Source organism: Taurulus bubalis (assembly GCF_910589615.1).
Source record: "Taurulus bubalis genome assembly, chromosome: 9".
In the NCBI taxonomy this organism is placed as follows: domain Eukaryota; kingdom Metazoa; phylum Chordata; class Actinopteri; order Perciformes; family Cottidae; genus Taurulus; species Taurulus bubalis.
Window position 1 is genome coordinate 1,959,455 of NC_136597.1, and position 21,965 is coordinate 1,981,419.

General features: G+C 41.5%; 1 protein-coding gene across 2 annotated transcripts; it reads right to left on the reverse strand.

Annotated features, from left to right (window-relative positions):
- Window positions 1–341: 341 nt before the first annotated feature.
- On the reverse strand, window positions 342–16,891 carry LOC306741026 (paired box protein Pax-6-like; the record flags this gene model as incomplete). 2 transcript variants are annotated; one of them, XM_079223279.1, is made up of 10 exons in its annotated part: window positions 16,843–16,891; window positions 10,951–11,081; window positions 9,588–9,803; window positions 8,466–8,628; window positions 4,317–4,469; window positions 3,190–3,272; window positions 2,913–3,063; window positions 1,931–2,040; window positions 1,468–1,609; window positions 342–427 (listed from the first exon to the last, which is right to left on the reverse strand). In XM_079223279.1, exons 1-10 carry the CDS (start codon window positions 16,853–16,855, stop codon window positions 342–344), a joined length of 1,248 nt encoding a protein of 415 aa, XP_079079405.1. In that variant the 5' UTR covers window positions 16,856–16,891. The 2 variants fall into 2 exon arrangements, with proteins under 2 accessions (XP_079079405.1, XP_079079406.1); XM_079223280.1 differs by having other exon boundaries at window positions 1,468–1,606; window positions 16,843–16,879.
- Between the last annotated feature and the right edge of the window lie 5,074 nt (window positions 16,892–21,965).

A 21,965-nucleotide genomic window follows, 5' to 3' on the forward strand; every position in this document is an offset into this window, starting at 1 on the left:
GACTTTGAATGGCAGCTGGGGATGACGTGGCGACAGATCCCCCCAAGAAACTTTGATCCACTTGTACGGTCGCTGAACCTGGACTGGTTTGTAGTGATTTTAAAATCCTTCATTTGGAAAAGTCACTTCTGTCCTGCTTGTCTCCAGGTTTTGGTTTGAATATTTTCTCGCAAACATTAATGAGAGTAATTCCTTCATGTTCATTCGTCTGCTTCAGGTCCTTCTCCACATTCGAGCTGCGGAGTAGGGCTAGGCCATGCTTTGATGTCCCATACAGTCATGTCGCAGCCGACACCCCCACTGATCACCGCAGGCGGGAAGGATTGCCGTGGGAAATGACATCACTGCATGCGTGGCCAGTACTGTGACATGTCTGCTTCGTTTCCTGGAACTTGGACCGGAACTGAGACACCAGGGGAAATCAGACCTGGTGATAGGAGAGCAAAGAGGTCATTAGAGTGGACAGCCATGACACAACAACGTTTAAAGGTCTGACTCAATGCAAAGCAAGTTGTAGTAGTTGCACAGTTGCACACTAAGTGCAGATGCAACTTTCCATATTGAACAGATTCCACACAAGGCGTTTAAACTCAAGCTAAACTGTGCAGGCATATGCAAATATCAAAGGGAAGGCATGTATAGGTACTCGAGGATGCAAAATAGGTTGCAATCAAACCAACAATCAGTATCAAATGATCATCGATTTTTTCGTTCTAAACCTATTTTTGTATCTAACGTTGTACAAAAATATCTGTAGTCCAGCTAAGCAATGTCCAAGCCCACAGAACGTTATTGTAAATACTAGTGGAGATGTCAAAGATTCCAAAAATACTAAAGATGAAGCATGAATCTTTGGTGAATGTGTATCAAAGATGGCTGCTGCCTTAAAGGTATATTTCCCCCACATGACCATGTGTATGTATATCAGTTACTCTCCACATGTTACAGAGAATCCTTGAAGAAAACCTTGGTTTTTTTCTGCATTCCTCCACAACAAACAAAGAATCCCAAACTGGAGAAGTCTTGATGAATTGAAGATAATGTTTGCCGTGTTTCACAACAGGAAAACTATACCAAGACATCGTTTCACACACTCCTAAATAACTCCTGCAATATGATCCAAGTCTCATTTATCCAGACATATGCTCACTACTTCCCAAACACATACATCTTCCCTAAATGTATCATCTGCCCTAAACCCTGTGTTATCCTAGAATTCAAGGTAACAGGGTGGACAATTGGTATACAATTAGTCATTTTGGGAGTGAAGTCTTCCTTTAAGACAATGAATCACTCTGCAGTAAGTGCATGTTCAGAATTAACAACTGTTTGAGTTTAAGAGTTTTAGCCTTTTATAACCTTTCATTTTCTCAATGTTTCTCCACATGTTTGAATGGATGCATCATTGATCATCATCAGTATTCATGTCTCACTTAATCCTGCAACGGTCAGTTTGTATTTTCTCACCTGTTGACGACGTTGCAGAGGAGGTCATTGATTGGCCGTTGATGTGTGGCTGCATGTGTGGAGGAGTATATGTCTCATAATTTCTTCCATTTACAGTGGGGCTGGTGGGCAGCATGCAGGAATAAGAGGGCTGGCTGGATGCCTGGAAACATAAATTAATATTACCCATTGAAACAGCAGAATTTACAACCCTAAAGAGCTATTCCCATTGGGTTGGTGTCATGCATAACATGCTTCACATTAATAATTAATCACTCAATTATCTGGCCTTTTTCCCCAGCAGACGTTATGATCAATGAGTCAAATCAGGGTGAAGAGGCATTTATATTCAAGAAACAAGTCAATCAATTGACAACCACGTGTTCAATGCTGGCAAACCAGAACCTGCAACACATGAAGATGCTACCTCTTACTCAAGGTGCTTGATTAGTTGTGTGTTGTGCTGTCTTGGAAATAGTCTTACTTGCATAGGCAGGCTGGCAGCCATACTGAAGCTGGGCATGGCTGGAAGGCTGTAGCTGTTGGACAGAACTGGATCGGACCTTCCCAACATGGATCCTGATGAGAAGGACACTAGAGAGAGATAAGGATGGGAACATGATGAGAACAGAGATTTTTACAGTATGGCAATATAACATTCAAGATAGTACAATACATCCATGACATTGGTGGATAGTTGGTCCATGAGTAGTACATCTGAAAACTCTACCACCTGAGGTTAAGCAGCAGACCCCATTAACTGTAGGGTCAGTAGTTTGATGTGTACAGATTGTAAAACCCTCTGAGGCAAATTTGTGATTTGTGATTTTGGGCTATACAAAATCTATTTAATGTAATTGAATCCCTGGCTCCTCCTCCTGTGTGTCCAGGTGTAGTTGAAAAAAATGATCTGATGAATGAAAGAAACCCAACCCCAAGACTCTGACTATTTAAGTCCTTTGAACTCTAGCACCTAATGCAGTTATCAGATATAATATTGGAATTCATGAAGTACAATAATGGAGCTGCAGGAGTAAAGCTGTATTTTAAGGAGCTTTTTCTCTTCTTTTTTTTAACAGAAAAGGTGGTCGTCACTGAAGCCTATAATTGTAGAGTTTAAGATTTGGTTTCCTGACGGTGAGCTAGACGACGACAATATACTATTAATGATAAAACTGTAACAAGAAAGAAGCAGACAACCATGCCTTGTATTTTAACTTGTCATGATCAACTCTTGTTATGGCCAAAAGGTTTTGGTGTTTTGTGACCTTTGATCACCAACATCTAATCAGTTTATCCTCGAGTCTCGGGGGATGTTTGTGCCGAATGTGAAACTTTGCTCAAGGCAGTTCACAAGAATGGAAAAGAAGAACGTACCCAAAGGTTATTAATACCTAGGCATTCAACAGTAACATTTTGTAGAATAACATGAACAGTATCCATTAGTTATGCTCCTAGTATAGTACCTGGTGTAGCAGGCTGTGGCATTGGCTGGTAAACACTGGTGTTGAAGCTGCTGCTGATGGGAATGTGGTTGGAGGAGTTGGACACTTGGCGACGTTGATTTCTCAGCTTCTCCTCTCGTCTCCACTTTGCTCGTCTGTTGGAAAACCAAACCTGCAGATTCCAGAGTAGAAAAGAAAGATAACATTTTGTTATAAAGTTAAAGAAGAGGTTTACATTTGTTTTCAAGTCATTTAAAGCAATAGTCCATGTTTCATTAACCTGTACAGATTACTCTACCTGTATTCTTGCCTCTGGAAGGTCTATTTTGTTGGCAAGGCGTTCTCGGGCAAACACATCTGGATAGTGAGTCCTTTCAAATTCTGGAACAAAAGCGCATTGTGTCATTACATGATAACTTTAGTTGTGCCGTGTCTAATTGTTTTACGTCAGAAGAGTAAATCTACAGTAATGAAATAATAGCAAAGCAATGGGTTCCTTCATCGGCTGCATTGCATTGCTGAGAGGGGCTGTGCTTCGGCCTTTTACGAATGTTTCAATGAACCACTTCTCACATTCAGTACTGCCAAACTCTTTCTGTCTGGACAACTGCACAACTCACATGATGATCAAAGTAAGTCAAATGTCTTCATGCAATGACTTCGAGGAGGACTTGCTGTTTGCCAAATCCCCTAAATGTACTAACAACTGGGTGAGTTAGGAGACTTTTGCCATGTCCAAAACAATGGGCATGTTTTCCTCTTCATTGTGACGTCAACATGGACCATTCCTGACTGAATCAATTCAAATGTTGCTGAGCTGTCATTGGACTTTCTTAACATTAGTGTGGAAGAACATAGCATTCGTTGTAGAGGTATTTTAAAATGTCTCCCTGAGGCAGACACTACAGGGGACTCGGATACAAGTTTGAACTAAAACCATGGAACTTCCCCAGTTGACTACTTACATGAACTACTTACACTTTAGTAGCACTTAAATGGCACGTACTAATAGCACTCTGTGGTTTAACTTTGTTGAAGAAATTGTTCTTTCTTGATTCTTGTTGTTGAATTGCACTTATTGTAAGCGTCAGCTAAATGAAATGTAATGAAGAAAAAAATAATTCTTTAAATATGCAATGCTGCATTATCTTATTAGATATGAGCTATTTAGCAAACATTTCCAGAACATAAATCTGAACATTGGATAAAAACAGGTTAAAAATTCATGTCATTGTGGAAACACACTGTGAATCTGACATGGCTCGGTTGAGTCAAAGTAGATATTTCACTTCAACCACATGCAGAAACCCCCCCAAACATTTATAAAGAAAACAACTCCCCATATGTATAATGTAATATGTGTTATGTAATATGTGTAATGTACGTATATGGGTGTGTTATGTACGGATGACAACTACCAGCTACCTTTCTCCAGCGCTTCTATCTGGTCCTGAGTGAACGACGTTCTGTTCCTCTGTAGCTTCCTCTTCAGCTGAAGCCTCATCTGAGTCTCCTCTGAGTCTTCCCCGGTGGAACCCACCGATATGGGGTTCTCTCCTCCCTCGGCCTGCGGACACTCTGCACCAGGAGAGGAGGAAGGAAGGAGTTGGGTTTGGCCTCAAACAACAATGTAAAAACATTCCATTGCCAGGCAAATAATGTACAAGATGAAAGATGAATATTGCAACATTGTCACAATCAACAATATTATTACAGAGCAAAAAATAATCACTGCATTTTCCTTTCACCCCATTCAATAGATATTATGAGTAGTTTGATTGACAATATGCATCATGTTTTCTGTTTTATAAGTGAAATCTTAATTTATAAAGTAACTCCAGCCATCAGATAAATGTAGTGTAAACAGCAACAATCCACTTCCAGCTATAGCAGTTCAAATATAATAAGCATGAAAATGTATAAGAGATGGCAAGTACCTCAAAACTGTGCATACATGAGTCGACTACACGATCATCTTAATACAAACATCGTTAAGGAAACTCAACCGAAGCACTGAAACAGCTTTCAGTGAGCAATGACCTGAGACATTTAATTGATCAACAACGTGGCAGACTGGGCCGAGACAACAGGTGGGTAGAGAGATTTTATTCGGGTCGCAAAATGAATTTGCTGAATATTATCATCTGCAGTCCACCTTTGAGCCGCATGCCCCAATCTGCATAATGCTCTGATCATTTTAGCCTATTTATGACACAGATTCTAACGGGAAAGGCTCGTATACATTCAACAAGAGCCTGTTAACTATGGAAGCCTGTTTCCGCAATTACAAATATATATTTATACAAATAATTATGAGATAATAAAGTTGAAATTATGAGATAGAAAGTCATAATTTTGACTTTATTATCTCATAATTATGACTTTTTATCTAAAACGTTTGACTTTTATTTGTGACGGAAACGAGCTTCATAGGTGTGTGTTTATTTGGTCTCATTTGGTTAATAACAGAATGTGACGTGGAAATGGGACGTTCAGCCTCTCTTAATAATGCTATTTAATAATAATAATGCTATAATAATGCTGACTTAAACACTTTTTTTAAATGGGTCTAGAAAGAAATCCACGTGAAACATTGAGCAGGTATATTAGCAATGCTAACTCCACCAATGGCTGCAGCGCGTCACTCAAACCCAGGCCTTGATCAGCGGAGACAAAACAAAACGTCACATCCAGAGCCGTGAAGTGAACCCAGGCAAAGACGAGTGAAGGTGCAGGGCGCTTCAGAGCGGAGATCTCCAACGCGAGATCCCCCGAGCAGACGGGAGCTCGACTCCGGCTCCCTGTGGAACTCGTGTTATTTGTGGTGCTAGCCTAATTATTCATTATCCCCAGCAGACGGAGACTGCAAAACAGAATGAAGCCATTGCTCAGTGTCACAGTCAGTCAGGCGGAAAGAGACATAAATGAGAGCAGACGCCCCGTTCTCCCTCTCCACTCTCTCTCTCTCTCTCTCTCACACACACACACACACACACACACATAGGCACAAACATGCTGTAGACGGATGGGGAGGCAGCAGCCGTGCTAGAGTAGCATGACTTTGTTTCAGTGTTGTAGTCCCAGGGCGCTGGAGGAGGAGCAGCAGCATATGAGGCCCTCAGACACACTCTAAAGGAAGCCGCTCATGTCAACGCTACACAATGCGTCCTCTGTCCCGTGTAATAATGAGAATTTTGAAAATAATTGAAGGCAGATCTGACTGAAGAAGCTAGTCGTCACAGTCAGGACGTCACTCACTGGTTTAAGCCTAAAAGAATACCAGAAATGAGCAAAATGATGTACAACACAAAGGGTATTGCCTTTTTCTCCTTTAAAAATTGTGAATAATCTCTGTCGGGTTTTTCATTTCAAGATCATGATCAAGAAAATGATATAGAACGACAAAATAATCTTAACTCAAGGGCCACTTTCTAGCTTTTTTGTTTGCTTCATGGGACGGAGTTGGCCTAGTTGTCTTCTCATGACAACTGTATGGAACTAATAGCACATGAAGAGTTTGATGCACGATCCATTCAATTCCCTGATGAAGACTGTGAGATGCAGTTGAAAGCTCCAGGAAAAGCGAGTAAGTGGATCCTGATTTAGCTTTAAGGCAAAAAAGCTAATTGTGCAAAATTAGCTTTCAAACTCAGAAATACAATAACTTTCATGATATTTCTTAAACGTCAGTTTACCTCACTTCTGTCTCATGTGCGGACCTTAAACTTGCATTACCGTAAAAGTCGGGTGACAAGCCGCTACTACCTTCGGTCAGTGTCCCCGTTAGCTCCCCGCTGTAGCCAGCTGGGGTGCCTGCTAGCGCTCTGTTACTTCCCCGCTAACTTCCGCTAGCTCCCCGAAAACCACCGAAGGTAGCGGGACCAGGCTCGACGCCCGACTTGGGCAGAGGGGAGGCGGGCAGTAGCAGCAGCAGCAGCCGGTAGCAGCAGCAGCGGCCGGTAGCAGCAGCAGCGCTAGCTAGCAGCAGCGCTAGCTAGATTCTCGACCTTCTTTGTGTCCCTGCCGTTCCTCTGTGAGGATCCCTGTGTTTCTGTTTCCCTCTCCAGGTCCACGCTGGTCTCTTTCTGTGTTCGTGTGGTTCTGTCCTGCTGTCTACCAGCATCCCTGTTCACCTGCACAGCTGCCAGCGATCAGCTCTCCAGGATTTCATCCCCAGCTCTCAACGTGTGTTCATGCAACGGTTCCTATACTATCTTAAGAAAACGCTGCTACTCCGGTTCCTACGAATGTCTAGCAGCACGTGTCAATTTCAGTTTGTTACATCCATAGAGTGTTTTCAAAGAAACTTCAGGTTTAGTCAACACAACTACTTCATCAGGTTTAGGAAAAGAAAAGAAAATACTGAGCTAGGTGTAGACAATACGGTGAACAAATAATATGGTTTGGGTTAAAATAATGAAGTACAGAAGTTATGTGACCAATAAATCAGAGAGTCCTGGGTTGAAGATTGTGAAGGTTGTTTTTTGTTTGACTTATCTACCTTAACTTGTGAAGGTAGATAAGTCTTAATACCTTAACCTTTGTAGGTGTAGCTACGAAAGCTGAATGAGAACCGCCACGGCTCTTCTGTCATCGTTGTTTCCACTACATGTCCATAAAGAGCTGACTGTCAGCTCCACACCTCATATTTAAATATACTTGCGCTTTATTTTAACTTTACATTCTACTGTAGACTCAATTGTACATATTCCTGCTCCCATTTATTGCACTCTGTTTATTGTTAAATGTATTGTTGTTTTGTTTATTGTTAAATGTCCAATGTGATGCACCTCCTGCCAAGACAGATTCCTTGTATGTGAAAACATACATGGCAAATAAATGGTTCTGATAGTGCTGGTCCCTTATTGTTTTTGGCTCATCTCTAATCAGCCACGCCCAGTACTGTAGTAGTGGTAGTAGTAGTAGTAGTAGTAGTAGTAGTAGTAGTATAGTAGTAGTAGTAGTAGTAGGAGTAGTAGTAGTAGTAGTATAGTAGTAGTAGTAGTAGTAGTAGTAGTAGTAGGAGTAGTAGTAGTAGTTGTAATAGTAGTAGTATAGTAGTAGTAGTAGTAGTAGTAGGAGTAGTAGTAGTAGTAGTAGTAGTAGTAGTAGTAGTAGTAGTAGGAGTAGTAGTAGTAGTTGTAATAGTAGTAGCATAGTAGTAGTAGTAGTAGTAGTAGTAGTAGTAGTAGTAGTAGTAGGAGTAGTAGGAGTAGTAGTAGTAGTTGTAATAGTAGTAGTATAGAAGTAGTAGTAGTAGTAGTAGTAGTTGTAATAGTAGTAGTATAGTAGTAGTAGTAGTAGTAGTAGTAGTTGTAGTAGTAGTAGTATAGTAGTAGTAGTAGTAGTAGGAGTAGTAGTAGTAGTAGTAGTAGTAGTAGTAGTAGTAGGAGTAGTAGGAGTAGTAGTAGTAGTTGTAATAGTAGTAGTATAGTAGTAGTAGTAGTAGTAGTTGTAGTAGTAGTAGTATAGTAGTAGTAGTAGTAGTAGTAGTAGTAGTAGTAGTAGTAGTAGTAGTAGGAGTAGTAGTAGTAGTAGTAGTAGTAGTAGGAGTAGTAGTAGTAGTTGTCTTACCTGTGGTAGGGAGGGTCGTCCCAGCGTACCACCCTGAGCGGCCTCCCCAGGTGGTTTGTCCATTGAGCATCTTGAGTTTGTCGAACATCCCTTCAGCTCCCACTGTGCCCATCTGCTGCTTGTCACTGACCAGGTTCCTGAGCACTCGATTAATTGATGAAACCTGGGGATGAACACAACAACGTGGTTACTTAAGAGCAACCATTTTGTTGCATGTGTAAATAAGACATTTGTTGGCAGAAACCAAACATTGTGAAACATAAGCCAACAATCAGCATCATCATGTCATGATTCACTTGGTACCTCCAGGCATTTAGGTTTAGTTTTTTCATGTACATCTAAATATTAATGAAATCACATTACGTAGTCATGAAAGTACCTTTGTGACATTATACATATTTGAATTACAAGTTGTGCTTTTGTACTGGATATCGATATTTAAAAAGGTTCACACATTTTTTAAACTTTTTTTAAGTCCATATCTATTTATGAATTGAGCTAACGTAGTTGAAGCTAACTGTTCCACATACATAACTTTAAACCATCATATGATTTCACTGGAAAAAGTATCATTTTATTTCCTCAATTGCTTGATTTAGATTTTAGTGAAAAGCATTTTAGTATTCACTTCTTATATGCAATTTAAAGTCAAAATGAAATGAAAAATGCCTTTCAACTCTTTTGAGATCATATTTAACAACATATGCAAAACATATATTTCTTCATATTTCTATTTTTTAAATCCAATCATCTTTTGTTCCTGTCAAACCAAATATGACATGTGCTTACGAAATTTTAACCAATAATATCATTGGTTAAGGTTTAACAACTGGAGAAATCAAAAACCGATATCCATCAATTTTTAGCGGTCAAATCAAATGCGAAGAATTTAAAATATTCAAATATTCTGTCTCATTGTGAAACACTCACATAAAGAAGCCAAAGACACTCTAACTTGTGTTTCACTGGGAATTTAAATAAGTGTTGCCCACTCCAACAAACGATTAGCACCAATCCAACCAGCAAGCCGGCTGTAATAGTGTACAATAAGAAATACATCAGCTGGTTCCTTGCACAAACCTCTGGCTGACATGACTTGGCTGAAGAACAGAAGGGTCTTACACTGGGTATATTGTCGTTGGTGCAGACTCCCTCTGCCAGCAGTCGGTCTCTGATCTCCCAGGCGAAAATGGATGGACACTCCCTCTTGTACTGAGCGATCTTCCCCACCACCTCTGACGTGGCCACCCTGGGTTTACTCCCTCCTATGGCTCGAGGACGGATCGAACCTGTCTCGTAGTACCGGCCCAGGATCTTACTCACGCAGCCGTTCGACACCTGGACACATAGACAGCACAACATCACACACGTTATTCATAACTGGGGGCAAAAAAAGAATATTGGCATCCAAGAAGTTTCCGTTTGGTAGATGATCCAAGACACGATCACAGCAATGCTTGAAGGAGAGACAATGTAACACCTCAGCATGTGTTTACAGGTTTTTGAGAGCCCTACCGCATGTGTGAAAAAGTTGCATGAAACCTTTAGCATCCCTAGGGAGAAGTGCACAATCTGATAAATTGCCTCAAGTGATGTCACTCGGGCAGCACTGATTGAGGCTGGAGGCTAAGAGTATTGGGGTGTAGGGGGTTGTGGAGTGAGAAAGAAGTTGGCTGACCAGACCTCTGTAGCCCGCTGCTCATATCTGCTGGAGGCAAATGGTGACGTTATCCACTACTAGCGTAACATCTCAGATACCCAGCGTGATCACGAATCCCGTTGCATTTATTGTCAAGACCTGCCCTGCGTAGCTGATTGAGAAAGAGCCAATGGGCTCGGCATAGGTCTGGACTCATTAGAGTCAGTATAACCCGTTGGTCAGGGCATTGGACCTCAACAAATCAGATTACCGGTACCTTGGCAAGTCGAGCGCTTGAAAGCTACCAAGGTCTTCCCAAGAAAAGCAGTGGGATTCCAAACAATGGCTGAAATCCCCGTAGAACTGGTGGTTCCAAGCCAGGTTTTAACAAGAAAGAGGAATGCGTAGAATAAAGAAAAGATCATCTCTTTGCCTTTTTTTTGCCAAACTGTCCAATGTTATTGGATTGCAATACTAAATCAGGGGACTCAACCCATTGGTGATCATGGAGCCAAGGAAATGAGAAGTGTTCTCCAATGTCAAAGTCGGATGCTTTGTGAACCACCGCGACCCCCTTGTTACAAGGCATGCTACAAGGCATGCTACGTCACGCCACTTCCTTCTTTGCTCCTTGTTTGTCATGATTCACATGGCCATCATGTCGGCATTTCAGGAAATGACTGATGCTGTCATTTCTCTTGGGAGGACACGGACATACAACGTGGACGTGGAGGCTGAACCCCTCACTTCTAACGCTGGTAACATTTCTACTGCGTGTTGTTCCCGTCCGTAGGGCCAGTATCTAGTGGCACCTCTGAGTGTGAACTCTGAGCATGACGAGATTACCTGCAGTATTCTGGATATGTCACAAGGTCGAGCTCCACTGTGTGCCAGCTCCACTATCTTCTGCCTGGTAGAATCAGGTAAAGGTCTCCCATTCACAAACACACCTCCCAGCTGGTTTACTCCACTGTGACCTACACACACATACACAGTAGAAAGAAAAGGTTTCAGAAATGTGTTTACTGCTCTCTAGTGATTCAAATAACGATTCAATGTTAAAGCTGAGTGGTGGTGAAAAGTGAAGTCTATCTACAATGAACTGATCCGGCTCACACGAGGGAAGAGGGGACAGGTTAGAGGAGATGGAGAGAGGAAGGTATCTCAAGTCTTTTCTTCTTTACAGTACATGCTAGACTTTAGCATTTAGAAATGTTGAAACCTGGTTTCCAGAGACGTGAAATGTTAAACCATTTAATGTGATTGGTTAATACCATGGGTGGTTTATGAGACATGCAAAAAAAAAACATCAACTCGCCAATGTTTTATGTTTTGTCTTTCTAGTTGTGTTGTGTCTCTTTCTAGTGGTTTGGTGTGTCTTTGCAGTTGTGTTGTATTTCTTTCTAGTTATTTGGTGTGTCTTTGCAGTGGTTTGGTGTGTCTTTGTAGTGGTTTGGTGTGTCTTTGCAGTTGTGTTGTATTTCTTTCTAGTTATTTGGTGTGTCTTTGTAGTGGTTTGGTGTGTCTTTGTAGTGGTTTGGTGTGTCTTTGCAGTTGTGTTGTATTTCTTTCTAGTTATTTGGTGTGTCTTTGCAGTGGTTTGGTGTGTCTTTGCAGTGGTTTGGTGTGTCTTTGCAGTGGTTTGGTGTGTCTTTGTAGTGGTTTGGTGTGTCTTTGTAGTGGTTTGGTGTGTCTTTGTAGTGGTTTGCTGTGTCTTTGTAGTTGCTTTGTGTCTATTTGTAGACATTCTGACTCTTTGGGCCCTGGGCCCGTTCAGTAACCCATTTATGTATATCTCTATATGAGATATATATATGATTCATCAAATTTGAATCTGAGCCACGCATTTTACTTCATGGAGAATAACAGATTAAAAAATACTTTTCACTGTAACTCCGATAAAATATTATTTTTAAGGAGCTATCAGGGAATTGCAGACCTCAAAAGTCGCCCACCAACAGCACTGTCTTTAGCTTTAATTCTTTAGTTAAGCACTGCAGCCAAATTACAGCTTCATGGCGGAGGAAGACGAACGCCGTTGCAAGCGGCAGACTGGCTGGTCTGGAGGTTCTGTGTGCAGTCAGAGCCTCGGTCGGATCACGTGTTGCACAGCGGACACGCTTGTCTCCACGGCAGCAGACCAGCGTCTGTGCTGCGACACGGTGCAGGTTAAGTAGGGATTTAGACCGAATCAATTGTCTATTGTCTGTTAATGGCTCTGTCGGGGAAAGCATATTGCAGATTTATAAACCTCTCAACGGGATATTAATAAATCATACACACACACACACACACACACACACACACACACACACACACACACACACACACACACACACACGCAGAGTGAGTGAAGTAGGGATGCTGTAAATCAAAAGATCAAAAGGGGTTTCGCTATCAACGCTCAGTTCAGTCATCATCAGAAAGATGTCCACCATATATATATATATATCATATATATCTTATTCATATATATATGAATAAGAACCATGTATTATTATAACCATGTATTTTCATAAGCAGGGTGGGGGAACTCACTACAAAAATCCTCATCAAGATATTTCTTTCCTCAACCATTATTTTCTCAGAACACGATATTTCATCTTGTTTCATGAAGTTTTCTTCAAACATTTTTTCCAGAGATGAGTGTCTTTATCAGACAGGAAATAAAATGATACGGCTGCGCTAGAATCCAGAAAAGGTGACAGACATAAATGACTTGATCAGACATTTTTGTTAAAACATATTGTTTCTCCCTTGCAGAGTTAAAAAAACTGCATTTAGGTAAAAGTACAAACAGACATAACAACATAACAGAAATGTACTGGCGGACACTAAAACATGATGACACAGAATAAAAACTAAAAACAAGAAATAACGTTCATCGTCCAACTTTATGAATGAGTCGACTCTAAAGTCTGGACATCACTTTTGGTTTCTTTGAGTCTGTCCTCCCATGAACATTGACAGCATCTTCTCGTTCAAACACCTAAACATGACCTGTGTTGTGTTTGCCTGACACCACCTCTAAGGACGTGTGACATATAACGGTTGCTTCAGCTCAAACCCGAGTGGGCTGAGGTTTCTGTTAAGATGGCCGACAAAGCAAGTGATTGAAGACGGAGACAGCTGCTTGTGACCATGAGTGTCACCAAACTACACCCGAAACCAACGGGAGGCAGAAGCACCGACGGGACCAACGAGGGATGATGGATGTTTATCTCCGGCGGGGAGATCATGCGCGTGAGTCTGTCCGTCCACAGCTACTCTGACATACCGCTGGACCCATCGGCCGGAAGTTATGCTCATTCATGAAGTTATGCTCATTCATGAAGTTATGCTCATTTATGAAGGAATGCTCCTTTATGAAGGAATGCTCCTTTATGAAGGAATGCTCAAGGCCTTCTTCTGGTTTCGGTAATTTACACATATTGTAAAAGTGTTCCTTCATAAAACGCCATTAGCGAAAGCAGTACACAATTTAGCTAAATGTAATCCATTCATTTCCATCCATACAGAGCAGTGTTATTCAACCTTTTTGTAACCCAAAAAGTTACAAAATGTCACATTGTAGCATAATACAGCATATATGGTCATTATTATTATTAATGTCACATTGTAGCATAATACAGCATATATGGTCATTATTATTAATAATGTCACATTGTAGCATAATACAGCATATATGGTCATCATTATTAATAATGTCACATCTCACTGGTTGAACACCACTGCTCTAGAGATGAGAGGCCTACCTAACTAAACAGATAACCTGGAACACTCCTTCCTTTACACCTCACACTCTCGGTGCCTCTGAACTTCTCTTCTGGCTAATTAAATTATAAGAAGCGTGGCGGCCCGCGTGGCGGCCGCTGTTGACTTTGTGCCGTGACGGTTTCACCCTCTCACTCTCCCTCGCGCTGCGTTCAGGGGTCGACCGCCTCGCTGTAGAAATGTTAATCACGGTGTCATTTCCCCGAGGAACACACACCCGGGCTTCTCCTCTGCTGACACACAATTAATAGACAGACATATGGAGTCAATTTGGCTGTGGTCCCTGTGTGACACACACACACACACACACACACACACACACACACACACACGCACAGAGTAAGCAGGAGGGCCTCTGGGAGCAGCTTTCACTTGAAATCAGCTCATTCACACTGAACCTGACTTCAATTAACTTTCCTCTCCGTGTTGCTTCCTCACTAACACACAGAGCGATGTTTCAAAAACTGCTGCAAATGCAGATTCATGCATATAAATAAACCTGTTCTACGACAGGACCCTGTGGTGAAGGTTTGGTGCGGCTCAAAATAAGATTTGGCGAGATTCAGGAAACGCTCATCCAGGTGGGCGGAGCTTGGTCGTCATGGTTGCAATAATAATCTTTATTATGGTTATGGTCAGGGTCCAATAGATGTTTTTTCATGTTGGCTGTGCCCGTTTGCCCCAGACATGCAGACCAGTCTACAGATATGATGCATGAAGGTTTTGTTTTACATGAGAACAACACGCTTAACACCAGCTTTGTTTTCCTCTCTGATCTTTAGCTGGTTCATGTCTCCTCCTGCTCTCAATGTTTCTTGCAATATTAAGGATTTATTCTTATTTAATTACAGCGGTTTGCTCAAAGTACTACGGCTTCATTCTAGACGTCTCAGAGAATACATATCTGTGCTTTGATTATATATTATATTATAGCATTACATTCCAATATATTTCTAATTGTCACCTGGCGCCTACATTTTGTGTTTTCCTTGAATTAAACAAAGACGTTAAGAAACACGTGTAACAAAATAACTAACCTAAATAAATACCGAGCGCCCACAGATACTTTCTGTGTCGTTACACATCAGAGAACAATAACTCACACAATAACTAGCACAAATAAATAACCACCCATAACACCTGCTCACACAACATTACGTAACAAACGTAAAAACGTTTAGTAACAAGCATAGGTAGCATAAATAAATAACGTATTTTTTAGCGTACTTTAAGAGGTATTGTTACATTACAGGCGTAATAACGTAGCTGGCATAAATAACGTACAGTCCTCCATGTCCTTTCATATGAAACGTAACCGTGTTACAGAACTCGTGTAACGTCAACGTTTACTGTGGACACGAACAGGTGAAGGTGTGCTGCGTTCACAACAACAGCTTTTCCTCCTGAGTTTACTCACTCGACTTTATGTGGTAATTATTCCCCTTTTCGCTTTTTCACGCCTGAAAGGGGGCGTGGCTTCTCTCCGTAAAAACAGTTACCGTTTCCTCCATCCACCATTGAAATAACCACTAGTTCTGCTTTATACTTGGTGTGTAAAGTGCATAATTTGCAGCGCTTTTGGTGTGAACGCAGCTTTAGTTGCAGAAAAGTACACCAACCGGTCTGCGTCACTCCAGCCAGGAGCTCATGTACAGACACACACACACACACACACACACACACACACACACACACACACACACACACACACTCAGTCAAAAGAGAGTTCGCTGCCGACTGACGGAAACCCTTTCAATCCATTACTAATGCAACCTGCTTCACTCACTAATGATCTTAGCAAATGAATATTGGTGTTCACCTTCACGAACACCTCCACAACCTCCCGCTGCTCCATTTTCACTGTTTGAAATTAGAACGGATTAAAGAGGAGGTGATGCGGCAACAGTCGGACATTTAACTCAAAGCTGCTGCTGAGCGCAGAGAAGCAGAGCGGGTCAGAACCACCGAGACGAGTTCATCATGGAAGAAGCAGCAGGAGCAGCGGAGGGAGGGGGGTGATGGACAAAGAGACACACACACACACACACACACACACACACACACACACACACACTGCTCCCCGTTGCCTTGTCTACGGTGTATAGAGCAAAAATGTAAGTCGCTTTGGATAAAAGCGTCAGCTAAATGAAATGTAATGTAATGTAACACACACACACACACACACACACACACACACACACACACACACACACACACATGGAGAGAAGTAATGCACACACCTTCACTGCAGACGGCACGGACCTCTTGTCCCGCAGTAAGGAAGAAGAGATGAGGTGCAGTTCATTGTCAGTTCCACTCAGAAGGTTTTTACTTAACAAGTTATGATTCACAACGATAATCCAAAGGTCCAATCAGGATGCATTTTAAGTGACTACGGGGATCATTTTGGCACCAGAGTAACTTTAGAAAACCTTTAATTAGTAAATATGGCAAACCCAGACCTGGGTCCGTGCAGAGCGGGTCTATGGACCTTAATGTCGTCTGTTTTTTTCAGATGGTTTCATAACCAGTTAAAAGTTCCTCGCAGTCACTTTAAGATGCATCCACTGAGTTATTGATAGAAGCTCTGCACGTCTCAACAGATCCACTTTCAAAGTTTGGGTATATATGTTTTACACAAACCGTTAAAGGATCATTCCACTTTAAGACAAGGGGCCACGTCCAAGATGTGACTAAGGATCGTCCACGTTAACGGATGTTTTACAGCAGAAAACCTTTCAAACTAGAAGCTCGGTGATCAGATGAAAGAGTGAGAGATGGTTCCAGTTCAGAATATACATCCAAATGTATACGCTGTTTTTGTTGATTGTATTTGGCCCCTAGGAGTATAGCTTTCAGCTGGAATACGTTGGTGTATAAATATAATATGTTTGCGTATGTAGGCCTCTAGAATGAATGTATTATGTGACATCAAAAGAAATACAAGGTTGTGGTGTAACTCACTGTTTTGCATCATGGAGGCCACACCAGTCTCCCAGCTTGTTTGGCTCCGGAAATCTGCACACAGAGAAATGATACGTGACTGTTAACACACAGCGTGAGGGGCAGGTAGCACACACACACACACACACACACACACACACACACACACACACACACACACACTGAACCAGAGCAGAGGAGAGAGAGCGTCCTCTTCCTTCTCCACAGGTTGATTCTTTAACACAAAATGAAAGTCTGGCCCGATTGGCCCGATGCCAAGCCGCCCTGTGATTGGCTCATAATATGCTAATGTATGCTAATGTCCATAAAGTTATGAGCAGAGCCTTAAGTCCCTCTGGGAGTCCAACGGTGAACCATTCAGGGGTTTGTGTGTTTCTCCTCGCTCATGAAGCTAAACGCGTTATTGAACACATCTGGACTTTATATTCGTGTCTGTCACTGAAACACAAGCTTCTGCTTCTCAGACTTCTGTTTCTCAGACTTCTGTTTCTCAGACTTCTGTTTCTCAGACAGTGACGCTGCAGAAGGAAGGCTCTCTTAATGTGGGGCTCCTTTCTGCACGGCCGGCCTGCAAACTGAATGTTACGCTCCTAGAGCTACAGATGAATGTCCCAGTTCACGCTGTGCACTTAGAAAGTCTTGATGTTGTAAATTTAAATTTAATAAAATAACAACAACAAAAACACAGGCAACAAAAGCATTTGGTTCATTTTGGAAAAAGCCTTAAAAGCCTTTCTTCTTCTTTCTTTCTTTTTTTTACCTTTCCACCAACATGACCTCGTCCCTCTGAGGCCTTTGAAATGTAATACACGACAAAATACTGGAGATGTGTTGGGACGGGGCTGCACATTTCAACGCTGTAGGAAAATATAAATATATATATATATATATATATATATTGTCATAAAGCGTTGAAATGCCCAGCTAATATATCTGTACTCTATAAAAACATTAAGGGAGCGTTTGTTTCAAGAACATAAATTAAAGCAATTTGCAGATCGTCCTGGGATTATTTTTGGGGGCGAACGTTTTTACCAAACATGAATCCAGATCACTGTGAGGTGAAGTGGTGAACGAGGTGAAGTGGTGATGAGGCTGATTCCTGACAGACTACTGGCTCCCGTACGGGTTTAGAGGAAAAGGCCGGAGGAAGAACCCAGAGCCTGAAATGATGGAAGTGAAATGAAACATCCTGAAGAAATACAAAAGATAAATGTGAATTATTAGGGAATGATATTTCATCACATGGCTGACTGCCTTGTTGCTCTTGTGTCTGATATCAACACTTTACTTCATGATGGGATCATCTCTAGGGAATACATGTGAAAAATATATTTTTCATTAAGTGATAATAAATAAATCAACGTTTCGAGATGAATGGCAATTGCACTATTGCATGTTTATTCTACTAAATGTGTCTGTATTTGTTTATATTATTGGTTATTTAATATTTTTTTAGTTATAATTTAATTCTGAACAATTTGAATGATCATACATTTGCCAGGCATAAAAAAAGAAGCATATCAGAGTCCGACCTGAAATTGAAATGTAATAATATCATAACCTAATCATAATAACGTGTATTATTCTGAATGATTTCAGAGTGATGACGATAACCGGTTGTGACAAAGTATTATAAAGACATATATTATGTCTTATTATTATAAAGACATAATGCACAGAAATAAACTATGATAAAAAAAGATAGCAGATCATTGTTAATAAAATACACATACATGCACATACATGCAACTGTCCACACACACACACACACACACACACACACACACACACACACACACACACACACACACACACACGGTGACCGGTTGAACTATCTGTTGCCATTAGCGCCGCAGAAAGCATCGCGTGACGTCATCCTGCTGCAGAGCCTTTAGCTTCAAAAAGAAGAGAAAGCTTCAAAGCAGCGACTTCTGTGAAGCTCTTTATGTCATTAACAACCTGCATAATGAACATGGAACACACACACACACACACACACACACACACACACACACACACACACACACACACGCACACGCACACGCACAGCCGGCTATAGTGCACCTTGTCCCCGCTGCACTCGGCGCCTCTCTCCCAGTGAAAGGAGACAAAGGCCGGCCGCGGAGCCGCGCTCGCTCGGTAAAGACCCGCCGGGCTTTGTGCTCCGGCGGCGGGGTTGTTTTTTTTGTGGTGTCGCTGCCTCGTTAGTTGCGGCTCGTTAAAAAAAAAAAAAACGCGACACAAAACCGCGGCGGGGAGCCCAATTTGAGCAGCACAGCTGACATAAAGGGTTCTGTTGAACACGGGATGACAATATACAAGTTTCTTTCACGCGCCGATACGAGGAGAAGCGCGGGACGCGGCCAGCGCGGGGCCGCGCGCCGGGAGGAGAGGGGCTGCCCTCATAATAACACATGCACATAGAGCGGATGGTAATAATAATACAAATAATAATAATATGAAGCATATCTATAGTGAACTAGAATATTTAAAGAGAATTTAAAACATGACAATATGACCCGCTTTTATAATAAAACTGTTTGTAATCACGTGTCCAATCCGTTCAAAAGAAGAAGCGGTTGGACATCTTTAGGGCTTATAAAATAAAACAATATGCTATAATTCACCTGGAAAAATAAAGTATATGAAGTGAATATAAATATTGTACGTGTTTGCTGTATTTCATATTGTTTACATGCCAATAAGAAATGCACAAAGCAACTCCTGACAACTTTTGTTGCAACGGCGATGGACTCAACTTCCTCCATCAACTTCTTGCATTAAAAATAATAATAAGAAGAATAACATTAGCTGAATTTGCTCTGGGATCAGATTCAGTCCAGAAAGCAGACCACACCACTAGAGAGGATCAGTTTATAAAGAGAGTCTGTGTTTAGATCACATGGAATAGTGTCGTCACGTGACTCAAAGGCAACAGATTACAAATAACCTAATTATGTATTCCATCTAATTTAGTATTTTACTGCCCGTGGTTAAATAAATTATGTAATCATCTTCTAATGACTTTAAAAACTCAAACAGCTTTATTATGATATTTAAAAAGGAAGCCAACACATTGTTATTTACGCATGATGACTCATGCACGCGCGCGGCCTGAAACCCAACGGGGCTCAGGTGCGGCGCGTGCGCGTCTCGCGTCTCCATCGGAACATATGGACACACACACACACACACACACACACACACACACACACACACACACACACACACACACAACATGCTCCAGATTCTCATGTTGGATGAATTCACTTCCGACCTGATTAATCATGCAGTTAATTGAATTCGATTTCATTAAGACGTTAATTAACCACTGACTTAATTAGATCATCAATTAAAACGCACTTTATCTTCTTGTATTTGGGATTTTAACCCCCTCAAAAAACAACTCTAAACAGCATGTATTGTGGGCATATTACACTGATATTCATATCCATAACCACGTTCATAAGGAGGTTAGAATGTGATTCCAACACCATTATCTCCATGTTTTCTGTTGGCAGTTGGGATGTGAACATTCAGGCCTTCAGGCCTCCAGGAAGAAACTCAGACCCAAAGCGGAGGGCCTTCGCTGGATGTTTGACCTCATGACGGATAATAATAATAATAATAATAATAATATTAATAATAATGTTCCCTTTATACTTATTCTTACACATCTTATTTTAGGTCACAAGAAAGAAAGAAATACATGATGATCATAAGAAGCTACAAATAAATGAAGGAGTTGTACTTTGACCCTTTGGTGTTCAGGTCGGATGGAGCTATTAGATAGATGGTGTGTGTGTGTGTGTGTGTGTGTGTGTGTGTGTGTGTGTGTGTGTGTGTGTGTGTGTGTGTGTGTGTGTGTGTGTGTTGTGTGTGCGTGTGTTGTGTGTGCGTGTGTGTGTGTCCAGAAGAGTTTAAGACCAGCGTTTACTTGACGTTTAGACTGATTTCATGGCGATATAGAACAATTTCATTTCATTTTATAATATTTATTTATTTAGCAGGGACAGTGCACGTTAATCCACCTCTATGTAAATGTATTTTATGTGTATCTCTGCAGGTTATTACAATGTAGTGGCTGATATATCAGTACAACACTGTACAGACCAATGCAACACCACACTGTACAATAACACACATTAATACACTCCAACGGGATCAGATCTGTTTTAAACCATGAGAGAGCTCGTGACTGCAGGTTTGGTTTGCTTAAATAAATATGTTAGTTTATGTTTAATAAGAGTTAAATCATTAATGTGAAGCCCTCATGTTCAGTAGAATAAATGAGGGCTGAGATAAAGTCAGATAGGAGACACACACATTAGTTAAAGGCCTCTAAATGAAAGGTGAAATACATATCATAAAATATGAGATTTATCGGGTTCAATAAAATCTCAAAAACGTGCAATATTGCCAAATTGCTCGGAAAAATAATTTCTGGACCCTGACTGGGGGACAAATACACGCCGTGTTACGCGAAGTATTCACATTCAAATACATAAGTATTCACATGTAAATACACGAAGTATTTTAGGAGGGAAAATAAAGACGACTTCAAACGGCTCACGTGTACACGCACGCACGCGCCCGCGGCCAGCTCTCCAGAGAGGACCCTCCGCGTGCCTCCTCTTTCCGGGGAGCTCGAGCTCCGGGGCGTCCCGCCGCCGTGCGTCACGACGCGGCGGAAGACCGGCCGGGTTCACGGTGGAGCCGCACCGCGCGCGTCACAGTCTGTTGTGTTGTGTGTGTCCGTGGTTTGTGTGTGTGTCCGTGGACAGAACAGGTTCGGATTCTGGCCGCGGACACACACCCGGGACCCGGGTTCGAACCCGGGTCCGGAAGCAGAACGACCTCCACAAACAGCACGAGCCTCGTTCTGTTTACGTGGTTGCGATGTTATGGAGACTATTGGAACTTTTCCTTTTCATTTAAAGGTGGATTCAATATCAACTCATGCAACACGAGCTATAGCTGCAGATTTGGGGTCAATAAGTCAATAATACAGCTGTTAGACATGTGTTATACTTCCAATAGATTACTTTACTGTCTCTCTCTTTGTATTTTTGATTTCCACCAAAGAGGCAGTGGGATCTGAACACTATCTTTCTTTCTTT